Here is a 16984-nt window from a genome sequence, read left to right as displayed (position 1 = left end):
CAACGAGCGAACTCGGGCCATCTGCCAACGCATTAGTCACACACACAGAAATTATTTAAACGCCTCATGAATTATTGCGCATACGCCGCGTGGTTCGCTCGTTTGCTGGTTCGCTCGCCCGTTCGCCCGTTCGAGTGCCTCGCTCCGTTTGGCAATTAAATGCTAGCCACTGTAGTTGGTCAAGACTGCACTTCCAGCTGGATTCCATTGACCGAAAACCCACAGATCGAAATTCAATTCGAATGCAAAATAATGCAAAACATTTCGCGGCTCTCATCATAATGGAATCAATCAAGCCCCGTTCACAGCGGCTTATGGAATATATTGCTGCCTTTATTACGTCACAAAGTATAGCAGCTTTAAGTACATAGAAAGAAATTATATAATGTTGAAATTAAAAGTTTAGAGTAGATTTATTGTAGTAAAATAAATATATAGGCTCTTCAATGGTGTTATTTTTTGTAAATTTTTTTTTATAAGCAATAATGGATATATAGTTTCATATTTATTAAGATTTTTGATAGCTCAATTTTTTTCTCTCAGCGCAATGGCAGTAGCAACAGCATTAATAGTAATAATGCTGCACTGCATCTGCGCTGCGGTTCCGTATGTGAAAGTTGAATTTAAGCACTAAACCCAACTGGAGCGAACTGAACTGAACTCAACTTGCCGCTTAGGCTGCAACTGTCTGCGTATTCAAATTGGAACAGAGCCGGGCTTAAAATCTTAAGTAGTATTAGTATCTGTATCTGTAGCATGCGGAATTGTCGAGTGCTTTATCGCTAACGGCGTGTGCCTTACATCTCACATCTAGTTACATTCAAATACGGAGACCCCTTGGGTGACACTAGGTAACAAGGTTTTGGAATACAACAAAAATAGAAATAAATAAATAACAAAAATATAAATTTAAATACATATTTTTAAAATTAAATAATCATAAGATAATGACACATTTTTAATTAGTATAACTAAAATAGACACTTAAATTAATCGAATTTTAAATTGAAATAAATTCCAAAGATAAAGTATATTCAAGTTGTTTTATTTAAAAAATTTAAATGTTTTTGAAAGTTTAATTTTGAATAGTAAAAGTGAATAGAAAATATACATACAAAATTTATGTACATAATAACTCGAGCTTGTTCTAAATATTATGAAAAACTATAGCAAACAAAAGGAAATGCCCATGAAAAAACCTTTAAAAATAATCTAAATAAATACTATATATTTTGTTTAATTTGTAATACCTTCAAGACTTTATTTTTTGTTGCCTAGTGCTATATCTGTGCCGTGGACTATCTGTGTATGAGAATGAGAGCACCGTGTCGCCCGGCTCTGGATCAGTGTGCGTTGGCGACTGTCAGTGTGTGAGTGTTTTGTGTGGGTCGAACGGTTTGTTGAACCGGTATTCCACATTTGTTGCAGGTACCACACACCAACAAAATAAGTCACAAAAAAAAGCAACAAGAGTCGGCACAACGTGTTGTAACTACTACTTAACTGGTCGACTAAGCACCGACCAGCAACAATCCAGCGATCAATAGATCCAAACTGTGATCGCTCGAGTTATGCCAGCTGATAAAACGAGCAATTTGTTAAAAAATATTGTTTTTTTTCGGAGAGGGGCTGTCCGTGATAACTATGCCAAATTGGCAAGGAAATGCTGCGATGAAAATAAATTATTAAAGTTTTACGAGTCTTTGAGTCTGAGGTATTTTAATATTACTTAATAAAACTATTTTATAATATTAATAATTTTAATTGTTCAATTATTCGATTTGATTAATAAATTACCAAATATTAAAAGTCTTAGATTTAATTTAAGCTTAAAGGAAAATATTTCAATTAGTCAGGGAAATGCTTTAAATGAATATAAAGAAAGAATGATATAACCTAATCTACATATAAGCTCTTGTAAAACTTAATTATAAGAAATTTATTCATGTAGAAGCAATATTTTATATAAAAGGTATAGTTAATACAATTATTATTTAGTAGAAACTATAATTTTAATAAGACATAAAATATACAACAAAAAACTTGTAGATTGGTATGATAGAAAATTAAATTAAAAGCAAAATATAAGGCTTGACTCTTTATTTTTTGAAGAAATGTATTTCATTTTGCTGATAATATATTCCAATAAAAAATTTCGTCCAAAAAGTAAACATTTTTACTCCTCATTATTATTCTTAACAATATTTTTGTACAGTCAAAGCTAATGAACTTAAGAATAATAATTATTAATGTATCTTACCTGAGGCTTTTTAATTTCTCTTTATAAATATATAATAAGCAGTATAAATAAATAAAATGGAAAAAAGGTGGTAATATCTTTCTATATATATAATATAATAACATTTTAATAAATAAATTCCTTTCTTCTGACAAACTCTGTGGATTTCTTTTCTTTTTCATTCCTTTATTTCAAATGACAATCCCCTGTGATGAATGTCTGTGGTAATAAAGAAACCTTCTTAAGAAGTCTATAAAAAGTATCATTATTACATTTAAATTTCCCTGAGTGCAATTCCAATGTTTATAATGCAATTTCTTGAGGTTTTCTTTGTTGTTGTCAAACTGCCAACTGTGTAATTAGCCCAAATTCGTGGAGACCCCACCCCAATCTGATTTTGAGTCATTCTTATTTGCTTAAGCCAGAGAACCAAACCAAAGGCTATGTAAAATTTAAACAATAATGTTTCCTTCGGTCCCCCTCAATCCCTACAAAAATCAAAAAAGCGGTTCAACTTGTTTTTGTATAGCTCCTTATTGTTATTGTTTATTACATATAAAGATTGTGTTTACTTCGAGACCTTTGCCTTTGTTTTGTTTTGTCGTTTTTTCTTTATTGCCTTTTAGTTTTTATTTTTCTGTTTTTTTTTTCTGTTGTTAAATGCAACTGGTTCGATTGTATCAAAAGTGGTTACATTCTCCTGACGGGGCGGGGGCCTTGAGCTGTGGCTGGCTGAATCGAATTGCAATTCCGCGAATTCAGCTGCTCAATTGACCTTGTCGAGTGTATATTATTGAGTCGATTATAGGATGAAAAAGTTCACCACGAATCGAAACACCTTGCTTAGCGTGCTGTTCGATTCGGGTCGCTCCGGGGACTCCTGCCGCAGCTCGGCGCCGGCCACCAGGTGGGCATCCAGCTCGGCCTCCAGCTCGGCGCCATAACGCAGGATATACCACTCGGCCAGGAAGTAGATGACCAGCGTGATCAAGGCAAACTTGAGGTAGATCTTAAAGATGTCGAACACGTTCAGCAAAAGCTGATGCAGCAGCTCCATTAGGTCCATTATTACGGCCCACGGTACGTATACGTCATGCAGGTAAAAAACACTGAAAAGTAAGGAGAACAGTTTTTGTACTTAAATTTATCAGCATAGTGGGCTAGTGAGCTTAGAAATAAGGTATTGCTTTGGGGTTTAACCTATTATTTCAAGTACCTTGACAGTTTTGCAGTAAATAAAAAAGAAACTAGAGCTTGGATATTTACAAAAATGATTTACTTGTAGCAAGTGTGTATTATATATGGAAGGTTTGAAGTTTAAACTAGAAAATGTATACAAAATATTAGGGTTTATGTAGATAATGATATATGATTTTAACTGGAAGAAGTTTAAGTATTTCAGTAAATATTTGTTTGCTTCAGTTACTTAAAATGTTATAAGACAGCCTAGAATTATTTTTGTAGTAAACAAATTATTGTTTCAGTTACTTTAAATTTTCAAAATTATTAGAATTGTTATAAACAAGACAGAAAGCTTTCTCCAGCACTCTGAAGTTTGTTTACCTCTACAGTTTGCACTTGATTTATTATAAAGGGTACAAAAATATAATAGCTAGGCCAAAAATGCTTCTGGCTTAAATTTATAACATTCTCAAAGGGGTATACAAATTTAAATATTTATCCATCATTTTATAGGCTAATTTTTATTTAATTAGCTAGGTCAAAAAAGCATTAATTTCAATTTGGAAAGCATTTCTATGCTAGTTTTTAATAGGCTAAAAAATCTGTATACTACATTTAAAATTTTAAGAGATCAAAATTTTTGGTTAATTTTTGAGAATTTTGACAATGTAATCCCTTATCAAATTTGACAAAAATTGAAAAAAAATGTATTTCCCTAAGACATGGCTAGAAAGATTTGCCTGTTGATGATGATCAAGAATATATATGGTTTATAGGGCCGGAAATAACTTCTTAAGGGTGTAACAAACTTCTGTCTAAAATTATACAATCCCGAGGGTATAGTACAAATTTGGAAATAAAATATAAAATAAGGTTTTACTTTAAGGAACATTTTTAAAATAGGTTTAACTGCAGTTGAGCGTCTTGTGGCACATTTTTTTCCAAGTATATTTTGCTTGCCAAAGATGTAAGAAAAATATTTGTTTAATCCACAGAGTTGTTACCCCTCAGGTTTACCTGTTCGTCTGCTAGTCGGCCCGTGTGTTGTCGTCGATCGAAGTTTTGCGATTTTGTAAATGAGGTCGTGTTTGGTTTTGGTTGGCTCTATTATGCAATTGCCAGCTCTAGGTCTTCGTGTTGACGATGCACATTTCGCTTTCGGCCGCTGAGTGATGTCGCCTCATTTGCATTGGACTCGAGGCGAGCGGTGTTGATGGCCGCGGCACAAAAGTGCGTGTCTTTCCCGATATATATCTCTCTCAATGGCCAGCCATTGGGCAGGCACCTTAATTATGTTAATATGTGTAGAGCATCCAATCTTTTGTGGTCTTTTCTCTGGGTCTTCCGCCTTTCTTTCGGCCTTTGTCTTTGTCAGACCCCTAAAGTCGCTGCTGCGGCTGCTTTGGCTCCCTGCAAACACGGGCATAAAAACAAATTTCGTTTTAATTTGATTGAAAATTAATTAGAGACTCACAGAAAGATGAACGGGTAAAAAGGGTAAACAAATTGGATTGCGAAAAAGTGGTCCAAAAACTGGAGCACGAGGTGTGACCGAATTGGGAGATCGTATGGAAATCGAATCGGAGGCTTGGGGCAGGTCGGATTACCGTCGCTGGAATTAGCATAGAAAATGGTTTTTGGTCAGATTGAATACTTAATTGAAATAGAGACAAATGGGAGGGCAGGGGGAAACAAGATCGAATTAGTCAGGGTGAACCTTGAATTAGCCGGGGATTTTGTAATAAAATAATAAAATATTTAAAGATCGAGACGAAGAGGGGAAAACATGAGAAGATAAGGCTGAAATAAAACAAGATAAGGTAATCAAATGGTTATGGTTTTTGGCTTGGCATTTTTTAGATTGTTCCCTGTGAAATCGGAACTTAATCAATAAAATATTTAAAAATTATTTAATAATATTTATCTAACAAGAATTATGTTCGCAAGTATTTCCTTTAATACCTTTTTTCTTATAGTTAGTTTAGACTAATTTTTAGTTTTCCTTTAGACTAATTTAAGGCACTTTTGCAGATTTTCCTTTATAAATAATCGGTTTTTACTAATGGTGATTAATATTTATTTTTATTAATAAAACTCAAATTAAGGTTTAAGAAATAAGTAATTACAACAAATATATAATCACAGGTTCATTAACAAAACCATCAATAATTAAGTTAAGGTAATTTTCACACTCTAGCCATTAGGTTAATCAACTTGATGTATCCCAAAATAAATCCATCAAATTTCTTTGCAGCCACATTGACCTTACATTTTGTTCAACAATTTTAACAGGTTAAATTTTAAATTGATCCAAGAGCAGTAACCTACCTCTGTCACCCACTTTGTCTCCCGGTCTGACCCTGATCTCTAAATCCACTTAATTTTTCTTTTTATTAATTCATAATGCTCGTCATTTGGAGGAAGCTTAAAAATATAAATTCAAATGGATCAGAGATCAGTCAACTAATTATGCCACTTTACCTCCCAGATGACCCTGATAATGAACGTTCATCAATTTGTATATGTTTAGGTGCTCATAAGAGTTCAAATCAAACTGGATCATAGATCTGTCACTTTTTGGGAATGATAATGAACTCTACAGGGGAGGAGAATAAATAATAATAAATAAATTAGTATTATATTGTAAATAAAAACGGATGATGTAATTGGCCTCAAAACTATCCATAGTATAGTTCCTGATACTTTTCAATAATTTTTTTTAACTATTTTAAATGCTGTTATTATTATTTTATATTTTAAACAATACTTGTAATATCTACATTTTCCTTACAAAACTTTTCAAATAAATTTCCTTGAAACCCCCTTTATAAGCCACACCCAGTGGTCAGTACCATAGCCTATCCATCAGCGGGCAGATCGACAATTCAAGACAGGCCGCAGTCAAAACCTGGCCGGAGATTGCATCTCTCGTAGTTTTGAATACACTTGACAATCGCTAAACGCAAACCACCGACTTAACCTTACCCACGACTACGAGTTGAGTTGAGATGAGATGAGGCAGTGCTCAAATTCAAACAGAAACTCAAATTCAGAGTCAAACTTGCCTCTTCGGCAACTCGATAATCGCAGCAATTATACTAAGCACACAAATCAACTTCAACTTGAGGGGACCTGTTCCAAAGAGACGCCTCTTGGCTGGAGCTGGAAATGTTTTGCATTAATTTTCAAAACGCATGCGAAAAGACGCAACATATTTATAAGACAGCGGCCAGAAAACCCAAACTGCAGTGGCAAAAATAAAAGAAAACCAGTTGCAGATGCGGATTGCCTTCGCTTTTGCGGGGGATTTTCAGAGGGGGAAAGGAGCATCTTCCTGATGCAAAAATGGCAAATGCTGAAGTTGAACTGTCGCATAAAGTCAGCGTAGTCTCCGGACAGCCCGATTCGGTTTGACAGGTCGTGCAAATGGGCAAGAAGATTTCGCAGAAGCCACCTCTCCACATCCACATCCGATGGAGATGAGTTCCGAGCGCTTGGCTGGTGCGTGGATCTACCGGTTTTGCGAGACCAGACCCAGACACCTTGAGAGACCTTCTGACATTTTGCCGACTCGGTTACCCTGCTTTTTTCTCGGACCCTGGTCACTATTTGGCAAAGCTTTTCAATAAAAAAAAAGAGTTTTGGTGTGCAGCAATTATTACTACAATCAAGCGAAGCAAGCAAAGTGGTTTGGCAATTAAGCAAATTGTTTCTATAAATAATAATAATTATGCAACCTAGGATTTTGTTGAGGTAAGGCTATAAATATGTTTTGAAATTCAATAGACTAGTAGCCAATGGAATGGTAAGAGTGGTATTATTTTTTGTATATAAAGAAATATATATATATAAGTAAACACTAATTTTTAAATATTCCAACTTATTAAATGGGAAATTCTTTAAAATTTCAGGGGATATTTTTCGTTTTAATTGTAACTTGATTTTCGATTGTTAACCATATTTAAAACTAAAATTAAATACCAATTATTAAAAGTAGATACAAAATTGTGAAAAAAGCCTTATAATATCAATAACTCCCTCAATTTAATTTCATTATTTCCCTTAAAATTCCTTTCATTTCAAGAGCATTTAAGCTTCCCCGGACTCGGGCACAAGCTACCCCTTCCTGCCTTCTGGCAAATAAATTTAATTTGCGCAATTTATTGAAGACAATTTCAACATCAAGCCGAGTTAATGAAATAATTTCTTGTTTTGCCCACAACGTTTTCCCCTCTCCCACCACCACCAGCCTCCTCCTCCTCTGGCATCGTCTCATATTTCGGTTCATATTTTGCATGAAATTCGCGTCACATTGTAAATTATTTAGTTGCATATTAATTAGTGGACACTTCCAGCCAAAACCGTAACAAAGCAAAAGTGGGGGAAGGAAAAAAAATATTGTTTAAGCTCCTTACATAATGCAAATGGTGTTAACTTGACTCCAGTTACCAGTTGTGGTTGTCTAACCCATTAAAAAACGTGAACCGAAATTGGGGGGAACGACGCGAATGTGGGTGACCGGCGAGTGAATGGTCAAGTCAAGTCGAGAAAATGAACACTATTTGTGATTTACAGGGCTCACTTTTGGGGGGGGCAAGAGAGGGTTAAGACGAAGAGCTTCAAACAAAACTGTGTCACACTTTGTGCCGCTTTCGGTTAATGACTGAAATTGAAATTGACTTTTAATTAGGTTTCTTGTTTTTGGGGTTTTGGCTTTAGTTTTCATTTTGATTTTGTGTCTTATTTCGGTCAGTTCATTTGCTTAAAGCCCCGATATTTCCGCATCGCAGTCGTATAGGCTTATTTCTTATGCATGAGCGGCGACCAGCATTGCGTAGGTGTAGTATGTATATACAGGTATATATAATTACCTGCGATTATTTCGCCTTTTGCCGTACGCAGAAATGAAGTCTCCCCGTGGTGGCACACAAAACTTGAACTACTTCTTCTCCATTTCGGTTTTAACTCTTTTTCCCCCTCATTTCGAATGTAGATGGCGTGGAAATGGCCCGATGGGAGGGTAATGGGTTACCATCAACACAGATTAAAGGAGGGAGATAAACGTTCAACACCTCTTTCATGGCTTTGCCTACAAATTTAAGTGGGAGTTTCTTCAACACTTTCTTTTAAAATGAGCGTTAACAGGGAAGTTGTTTCCTGTCAATTTATAAAAAAAAAACTAATTAAAAGTAAACATAAGTAATGGATATATATAAAAATATATTGCACATACTATAAAATTATGAGGTATTTATTTACAATTAAAATTTTGTTTGTATTAAATTAGAGACTAGCAAAAAAGCTTGTTTACAAAGTTAAACATGTTTTCTTTAAGCCTGAAACTTAGTTTCTGATTTGTAAAATAACTTATCTCATTTTCTATAGAAATCAACCTCAAACGATTTTTTATAAAACCCTTTATTCAAGATGCTAAGCCAGTGAAGGGCTATTAGCTAACTTAATATGTCGGCCTAACCATTGCAATGCATTGTCTACTTTTCCTCTTCCCATTTAATTTTAATCCAGCTTCATGGCAAGGCATTCATACACAGAGAGAATTTTTGATTGGGTGAGAAGAAAAATTCAATCAATTTGATAATAAATAACTTATTTAGTAAGCGGTATAACATACTCCAGAGCAGTCTTAAAATTCTCAAAAAAGGTAAACGAAATCCTCAAATTATTGATTTTTAAAATCTCAACCTATAGTATTTCTCTCTGTGCATTCATCAAGCATTTATTCCGCGTTTTTATATACATTTTCCAAAAGTTTTCAGTGCTCAAACGAGTAACTTTCAATTGAAGTTGCTCTTATAATAATGACCCCATACTTACGTCTCTGTTTATCCCAAGCTCCTGGCACATTTTCAAATCATTAAAAAAATATATAAATAAAATAAAACAAAATAAAATGTGGGACACAGCACAAAACAAATAATTTTTGATAATTTTGCTAATCTTCTTCTTCTGACAAACGGATCGAAAGCTTTAAGACCATATGTTCCACAGCTGATTGCTGTCAAGTTGAGCTTTAAAAATACTCAAAAGAGTAAGAGAGGCAACTATATTGATCATGATCTTTAAAGTTAGTCAGCCAAGCAGTTGAAAAGCTTTTGGCGCACTTGGACTGCTTTAAATTTAAATAAGCTAACTAACTAAAACAAGCAGTGAGTAAACTTGAAAGCAGTTATTTTTTAAAATTTTATTTACTTTGATGTTTTTGTTTAAATGAACATGAAAGGTATGTATGTGTGTGTTTTTGTGGATATTTAACAATGAAAGAAATGTGTTTTCTTTATAAGTACTAACAAATTATATACAAAAGATAATTTTGGGAAACATTCAAAAAACATAACGTGGAATTTAGCGCCAAAATTTAGGTTTTTGTGACAACAACAAGAACAATGAGTACAAAGCAAGTACACAGAGCAAAATATATAACTTTTTTTATAAATTGGAAAAATTATTCTGTTTTTTAAGGGATTTTAAAATTTAGGAATCTACTTTTAGGAATCTCTTTGCCAAAGACAAATGTTATTTGTGCATTTTGAAAATTTGCTTACAAACAAATTCAAACATTTGCTTTATGCTTTTCCTTGCTGTGCATTTAAAACTCATTCGATGGCCTCGATTATTTCATATTCTTCATCCAAAGAATGGTCATAATCGATGTTGTATTTGTTCTTGATCTTGCTCTTGTAATCCTTGAGCTCCGCATCGTTTTCGAATTTGTTAGTGTTATAGCGCTGCTTGCCTCGCGAGTTGTTGTGGGTGTTTTGGGTGTTGGAATTGCTATTGTTTGGGTTCTTTTTTTTGCCTTGATGCGGGCTATTGCTGTGAGTGCGATTCCTAGTTCTAGTTTGGTTGCGGTTGCTTTCCCTATCGCTATGGCTAAGTCTATTGGGCTTATTGCTACTGCTAGGCTTTGATTTTCTTTCGCTATTTTTACTAGATTTATGTTGCTGTTTCTGCTGTGGCTGCTCCTGTTGCTGCTGCTGCTGTGATGATGAGTACGACGATTGAGGATTGGTACTTGGTGTGGTAAATCTCATGCTACCTCTAAAGCTATTTTTGGTCATTTTACTGTAGTTGCTGCTATCTACGATTCTATTGTTGCTGTTGAGTTGATGTTGCTGCTGCTGTTGCTGTTTCTCCTTTTGAAATTGCCGCTGTCTGCCTCCGCGCTGCTGTGCTGTGGTTCCGTTTGCTGCTGCTGTCCCAATCTTATACTCATCATCGGCCTCATATCATACATCACTCGACGACTGCTGCTTCTCGGGGATGCGATAGAGCTCGTCGTTGTTCTGGTAGAGCTGCTCCGAGCCGGCGCAGTTCACATTGGACCACCAATCGCAGACGCGAACGGCCTGGTTGAAGACGGTGCCATTGGGGCAGAGGAAGGAGTACTGGTGGCCCGAGTGGAGGCACCAATGCCACACCTGTAAAAGGGGGTAATTAATATGCAATATATATGGCCATTTAAGGTTCTACTTCACCTGACAACGCGTCTCTGTGTCCGCATAGTAACCTGGCTGGCGACCCTGGCAGTTGAAGGCCAGACCCTTGGGCACAGCATCGTAAGCGGGGTAATCCTCGCCAGCAATATAGCCATCGATTTGCTGGAAAAATGTACATAAAACAATTAAGAGTCAGCTATGAAGTAAAGCAAATAATTAAGCAATTATATTTGAATACCATTGGCCCCCATTTCGTATATAAAATATTATTATAATGCATTTAATAGCAATTCTCTCAACACCTAAAAAAAATATGGAATTAAATTATGACTCCATTTGGCGGATCTCCGTGTGAATTATCTCAGCTCAGTGGCTGGGCGACCTTCAATTGTGGGTGGCATGTGGCAGCCATATATTGCTCAAGCGGCAACAACAAAATGAACTCTAAACAATAACAAATTACAATTTGAAACAATTGCCACACAGACACACATTTAAAATGCAAATGCAGCAACACACGAAAAACTAACAGAAACCAACAAAAGAACCAGTGAGTGTTGAAAATTGTGCACTTGCAACAGTTGCAAATAATTGTGTGCTCCGCGTGTGTGCCCCATGTGACAACCGACTGTCAATCTCATGCGTACGAAACCATGAAAAGCCAAAAAGCTAAAGAGTCGAAGAGCTGAAAAGCCAAACAGTCGAAAAGAGCGAAAAAATAAAACAATAAAACCCAACACACACACACTCGGAAGGGATCCAAGCACTTGGATTCTTTTGTGTCGATGGAGCAGACTCATCCATACATCGGTTCCAGCCCCATGTTGCAGGTTGCATCTAGCCATCTATCTTGATCTTGCCTCAATTTCTAATCCGAATGCAGTTTCCCATTGTTGCCGCCACCACCGCCGTTACGCTCAAATAAATCTCTCTCCCTTCGGCGGCATCTCCTTCTTCCAATTCAGTCTCCCAGGGGGTTAAGGGGGTTATTTGGGTTAATGCCGAATTTATGCTAATGGAAGGTGTTTCGACGGGGCAAAAGTGATTGGCAATGTTCAGCCGTTTGAAGGGGGTGAGAAAGGCTTGGGATTTCTTCTTGGGAAGCATTAGGGATTGCTTAGGAGATTTTAATATCTTTATTCAAAATGGTTATAAATTTCACATAAAATAATAATAATAAAATACTTAAGAAAGACTACTTTCATTGGAAATATTAGGGATATACGAGGAGCTCAATAGCAGAGTACTTGGTCTAATTTGTAAATAAAGTTATATCATAATTTCTGGTAATATTTGCATAAACCTGGAACTGGATGACGACTTTCCCTGGCACCTAAAATACAAATTTCAAAAATCTTAATTTCTTTTAATTACATAAATTAATTTTTTCTAAAAATATATGCTACTTTTTCCTAACTCCTTAAAGGAAACTACCTTTCCCACTTTATACCCCACTTAAAATACCACTTCAAACATTTACACTGCCTCGTTTTTCGGCTTAACTTTTCTCAATCACTTGGCAATTTTCACGCTAATAACTGGGCTTTCCTGGGCTTTTTAACATTTTCAAGAGACACTCGAAAAAGGCAGAAATGAAACAACAAACCATGTTAACCGCCCATTGCCTCAGTAACCCAAAAAGCAAAGCAGACTCAGTCCCAGTACCTTGGATCTACTGAAGATGCGCTCCCCCTTCCCGCACCATCACCATCAATTATTTCCCTCCACTCTCAACCTTTGGCCGAACCATTTTCCTTTAAATATCAACCAGACGAGACGGCATGAGAGTTACAACTGGAAAATGGTTAATTTTCCCTGTATTTTCCTTTTATTTCTGTTTGCCGAGCGCGGCTGAGGGGTAACCAAGGCTAATTGATAATGTAACACACAGCGGACAAGAGGGTCTCAAATGGTAAAAAGCGAATGTTGTTTACACTTTATGTTGAGCCTAGGTAAACTATATTATGTGTAGATATTTATGAATATTATTATATTTTTTTAAGTTCTATATTTCATAAATTAAGCTTCTTTAAGTAGGAATTGCAGAAATATATCCCTATATATATTTTTTGAATTTACTATTCATTTACTTAACAGCTTCCTCTTAGTCCCTAGCCCAATCTAAAAATAAACTTCCCCTTAGCCAGTGTATTTAAAACAGAGGAAGAAAGACTCATGACGACACCTTTTTAGAAAGAGCCTCGGCTCCTCTCCAGGGGGAGCTCTTTCTGTGTGCATTTCTGGCGGGGACGTGAGAAGTTGTCTAACACTTTGGCAGACAGGTTGTCTGCTTCGTGTGTCGGCTACACCCCCTTTGGGTGCCCCCTCATTTTCCCAACCGAACTCTTGGCCAGCTTCTTTTGGCTCTTCTGCACTTGCAACATTGCATGCGGCATGAAAGGAAGATGGCCAAGCTCTTTTTTTGGTTATTTTTTTCTTTTTAGGCAACAATTGTAATTGTTGCTGGTGTTGCTGTCTGCTGTCTGTTGTTGTTGCTGTTGCTGTGTTGTGGCTGCAACTTTGCGTGGGAGTTTGTTGTTGCCGCCACTGTTGTTGCTGGCTGAGTGAGATCCCAATCAAACAAGAGACAAATGGTGTGCACAATCTTTCTATGCGGAATGAATGTACGAAAATTATCTCAGATGACACTTTTTTGTGTGGCATCTCCGGCTCACATTGATACACCAAAGATATACAACCAGGCACGGCCAATGAAGTTGTCAAATCAATGCTTAGATTATTATTCAATAAGCCATTTCCCAAGCTCATAAAAAGGCTTTTACACAAGAGAAGTTGTTTATTTTGCCATGATGGCTGGTTATAAAAATGGTAATTGGAAAAGGGAACGGGGTTTCTGGGTCTCTATGCACTTGGATAAATTAATTTTGTAAATGTAAGGAAAATGTCTTGAAGAGGAAAATCATTTTAAGTTGGAATATATATATAGTTTAGCATGAAAATACTTTAAGATTCAATACATTTTGAGTTTCTAGATTGTTCTAGACAATATCTTTTTACCCTCTTCTTAGATCTTTTTTCAAGTGTGCCCTATTTTGGTACTGTACAGGATTAGGATTACGATTACTGTTACTATTACGATTACGATTACGATCGGTGGGAAGAGGACGACTTACCCCATTGACACAGTTCCCCGCCAGCATCGAGAGCAGTCCCAACACGACTATCAGAAGGCAGGGGCTCCTCCACCAAAACTGAAACTGAATCTGAAGATGTTGCTGCTGTCTGTGATGCTGCTGCTGCTGCTGCTGCTGTTGCTGTTCATGCTGCTGCGGTGATTTGTTCGCTGCCATGATGTCTGTTGTTGTTTTGTGTGTTTTTTTCTTTTTGGTAATACGTAATTTAAATGTGATTTTTTTGCTATCTAAAAAATACAAAACGAAAATCGAAAGAAAACGAGTCGAGTGGGTTGAAGATATTAATTTTCTGTTTTCGGGCTTAATGCATTTCGGTTTTTCAGCTATTTTAGAAAGGAAGCTGGCATCTTCTTCTCCTTCTCGGTATGTAATTTTATTTTATATCTATCTATCGTACATGTCTATTATGTGCTGCTAGAGGAGTAGGCAACCACAACTGCTAATGGACAATCGGGTATTGCTGCTGCTGCGATGTTGCAGCTGCCGCCGACGATTGCATTCACTTTTTTTTTCTTTGCGGGGCAGCGGATGCTTCTAATGGATCTTAATTGATAATAACTCCAATTGTTTATCTTGGGGTTAAAGCTATTGCGCAGAATTCTTGTTTACAACATTGTTCCATCATAATTTGATTACTGCAAAGCTGGGATTTTATGTAGTAAAGCTGAGCGTTAATGCTAGCCAGCTTGTTGGGTATTTTTATTGTTATTGGGAGGCAGTTTTACAATCAATTTAATGCTCTTTGGGCATTTATTTATTTAATGGAAAGCTAGCTCGATTATATAATATAATTATTATACGTTTAGTACGTCAATAAATATAGTGACTCATGCAAATGTTGAATTTAAGTTATTGAGATTTAACAGCACGGGTTTATGAGTTTTACAAATGAGAGTCTTATGAGAAAAAGGTTCCTTGTATAAGGATTTATGGAAGGATTTTAGTAGAATTATAAAAAATAATTTTAAAGAAATCTATTTGTTATACAAATATATTTAAATATTTATTTTATATTTAAATATATTTTTTTCCATCTTAGATTTAATTTTTTGTATTCACAATTAAATAAGTAAATGTCCCATAAATGTATGGCATTGAATAAATACATAATTGTATTAATTATTTGATATATAATTTAAATAGGAGTTTCAATAGGATTAATTTTTTAAAAATATTTTGTATATATAATAAGGTATGTAAATATCAAATAAATAAGCATATATTGAATAACGAAATTAATGTTTTCTTTAATTGAAATTCAACAAAGTTAAACTCTGTTTAAAAAATTGCCTTTTGCCTATCCAATTTAGTTAAATTTTCATTCACAAATTAATATGTATTAATCCAACTTTTTGACTTTAATAAACAAAATAAATAAATAAATATACTACAAAAAATCCCTGCATCTATAAAGCTCCAACCCGAAATCCCATTTAAAGGGTTTCCAAGCTACTTTTCCTAGCCCGCAGATTTGTTCACACTTTTCAAATTTAAAAATTCCCAGTTCGTTCTGACTATATCCAGCACTTGTTGCTCCTCATGGGAACTAATTGATTGCTCAACTCTGCAGCACACAATTTGAATGCCACGCACTTTGCCGCCGCGCACGAGAAAAACACACTGGTATGCGATGCCGTATCGTTTCGGATCTCGTATTAGGATCGGGACTCACTTTAAGGCGATGCGAGCCGAGGAGCACGTGTGGCCGCGTTTGAAGTTGATGCAAAAGTTGTAAAAAAATTCGCATCAATTTTAGTTTTATACTCAAGAGCAGTGCACTCGCTGGGCCGCGATCAGTGGGCCCCTCTCTGCAGATGAGCGAGGCTGCCAGCGACCAAATCCACAGCGTCATCGCTGGAATTGCCAAAGAGCAACCGCAGCCGAAGCTGGAAAACTAAATCATCGTGTCTCGTGGAGCTCTCCGAGCTGCTCCAAAGCTGTCGGGTATTATTCTCTCATTCATGAGTGCGGGGGATCTTTTTTTTCCACTATGCGAGTGAATCTCTTTTGTTTTGTTTTGTTTTCGCGGTTTGTTGATGTTTGCTCGTCTGTGTCGCAAAGCCGCCAAAAAAAAAAAAAAGAAACAACAAAAAATTAGTGCAAATTTCTGCTTATTGATGATGCCACTTGGCCAACTTAACGGCAATTCCATTTAATTGTCGCGCGCTTAGTGCGAAATTTTCGTTCATTAGCGCTGGATAAACGAAAGACTTAGGCAACGAACTCGAGGCGGCATTGATTGGAAAAGTAGGGGGAGAAAGAGCGGAAAGTAAAAGGGAGTTTAAAGTTGAGGAAAGAAAATAATGGAAAATATTTAAGTTACTAAAATATTCATTAAACAATAAAGGTTTATATTTTTAATTATCTTTAAACAATGAAAACGAATCAAATGAATTTATAGATGTTGTCAGGATTTAATTTCAGAAATAATTACAAAAATATTAATCACCATTTTAATTGCTTATAATAAGTAACCGGATATATTTATGTTAATACAATCATTATAATTATCTTCTATATTAAATTATTATATATATATATATATAAAAGCTAATAAGTGTCTTCATTTTCAATGTGGCCCTCCCAGAACTTGCACTCCCAACGGATGCTGTGCTTTTGCAATTCCGCTCGACAACTGACAGCATTTAATTTCGATTTGCAAAAAATTATCATAAATTAGACTAATTAAAATCGAATGCTGCAATAAATTTTCATCGCTGCCGTTGGCAAGAGACATTCATTTGCTCTAGAATTGATGAAGTCGCAGCGTGGCACATCGCAGCACTCGGCCGCTCACTTTCAAAAGATGTGCACGGTGGCAATCCGGTTCAGCTCTCGGTGCGCTTCAATTGCCCAGACATCGACAGACCTGCGATCCGAGACTAGAGGCTAAGAGACCTGGGACTGGAAAAGACCTGGGATCCGAGATTCGAGACCCGGAGACCCGGAGA

General features: G+C 36.0%; 2 protein-coding genes across 3 annotated transcripts; both read right to left on the bottom strand.

Moving 5' to 3' along the window:
• Positions 1 to 2748: 2748 nt before the first annotated feature.
• LOC108070551 (uncharacterized) lies at positions 2749 to 9393 on the bottom strand. Of its 2 annotated transcripts, XM_070285977.1 has the most exons (4): positions 9257 to 9393; positions 4896 to 5033; positions 4439 to 4831; positions 2749 to 3348 (listed from the first exon to the last, which is right to left on the bottom strand). In XM_070285977.1, exon 4 carries the CDS (start codon positions 3303 to 3305, stop codon positions 3042 to 3044), a length of 264 nt encoding a protein of 87 aa, XP_070142078.1. In that variant the 5' UTR covers positions 3306 to 3348; positions 4439 to 4831; positions 4896 to 5033; positions 9257 to 9393; the 3' UTR covers positions 2749 to 3041. The 2 variants fall into 2 exon arrangements, with proteins under 2 accessions (XP_070142078.1, XP_017016566.1); XM_017161077.3 differs by lacking the exon at positions 4896 to 5033.
• Positions 9394 to 10035: 642 nt separating this feature from the next.
• Positions 10036 to 15751, bottom strand: LOC108070546 (nuclear transcription factor Y subunit beta). Its single transcript, XM_070285804.1, is given in 4 exon segments — positions 10036 to 10860; positions 10918 to 11040; positions 14013 to 14260; positions 15706 to 15751. Coding segments are annotated over 3 exon segments (1125 nt in total). The 5' UTR covers positions 14190 to 14260; positions 15706 to 15751.
• Positions 15752 to 16984: the final 1233 nt, after the last annotated feature.

The sequence above is a fragment of the Drosophila kikkawai genome, chromosome 3L (assembly GCF_030179895.1).
Source record: "Drosophila kikkawai strain 14028-0561.14 chromosome 3L, DkikHiC1v2, whole genome shotgun sequence".
In the NCBI taxonomy this organism is placed as follows: Eukaryota; Metazoa; Arthropoda; class Insecta; order Diptera; family Drosophilidae; genus Drosophila; species Drosophila kikkawai.
Note: the sequence above shows the minus strand (reverse complement) of the source record. Positions and strands in the feature narration are given on the sequence as shown.

Bases quoted from the DNA above. Each gene is read 5' to 3' on its own strand.
- LOC108070551 (XM_070285977.1), bottom strand. From the start codon at position 3,305: ATGGACCTAATGGAGCTGCTGCATCAGCTTTTGCTGAACGTGTTCGAC.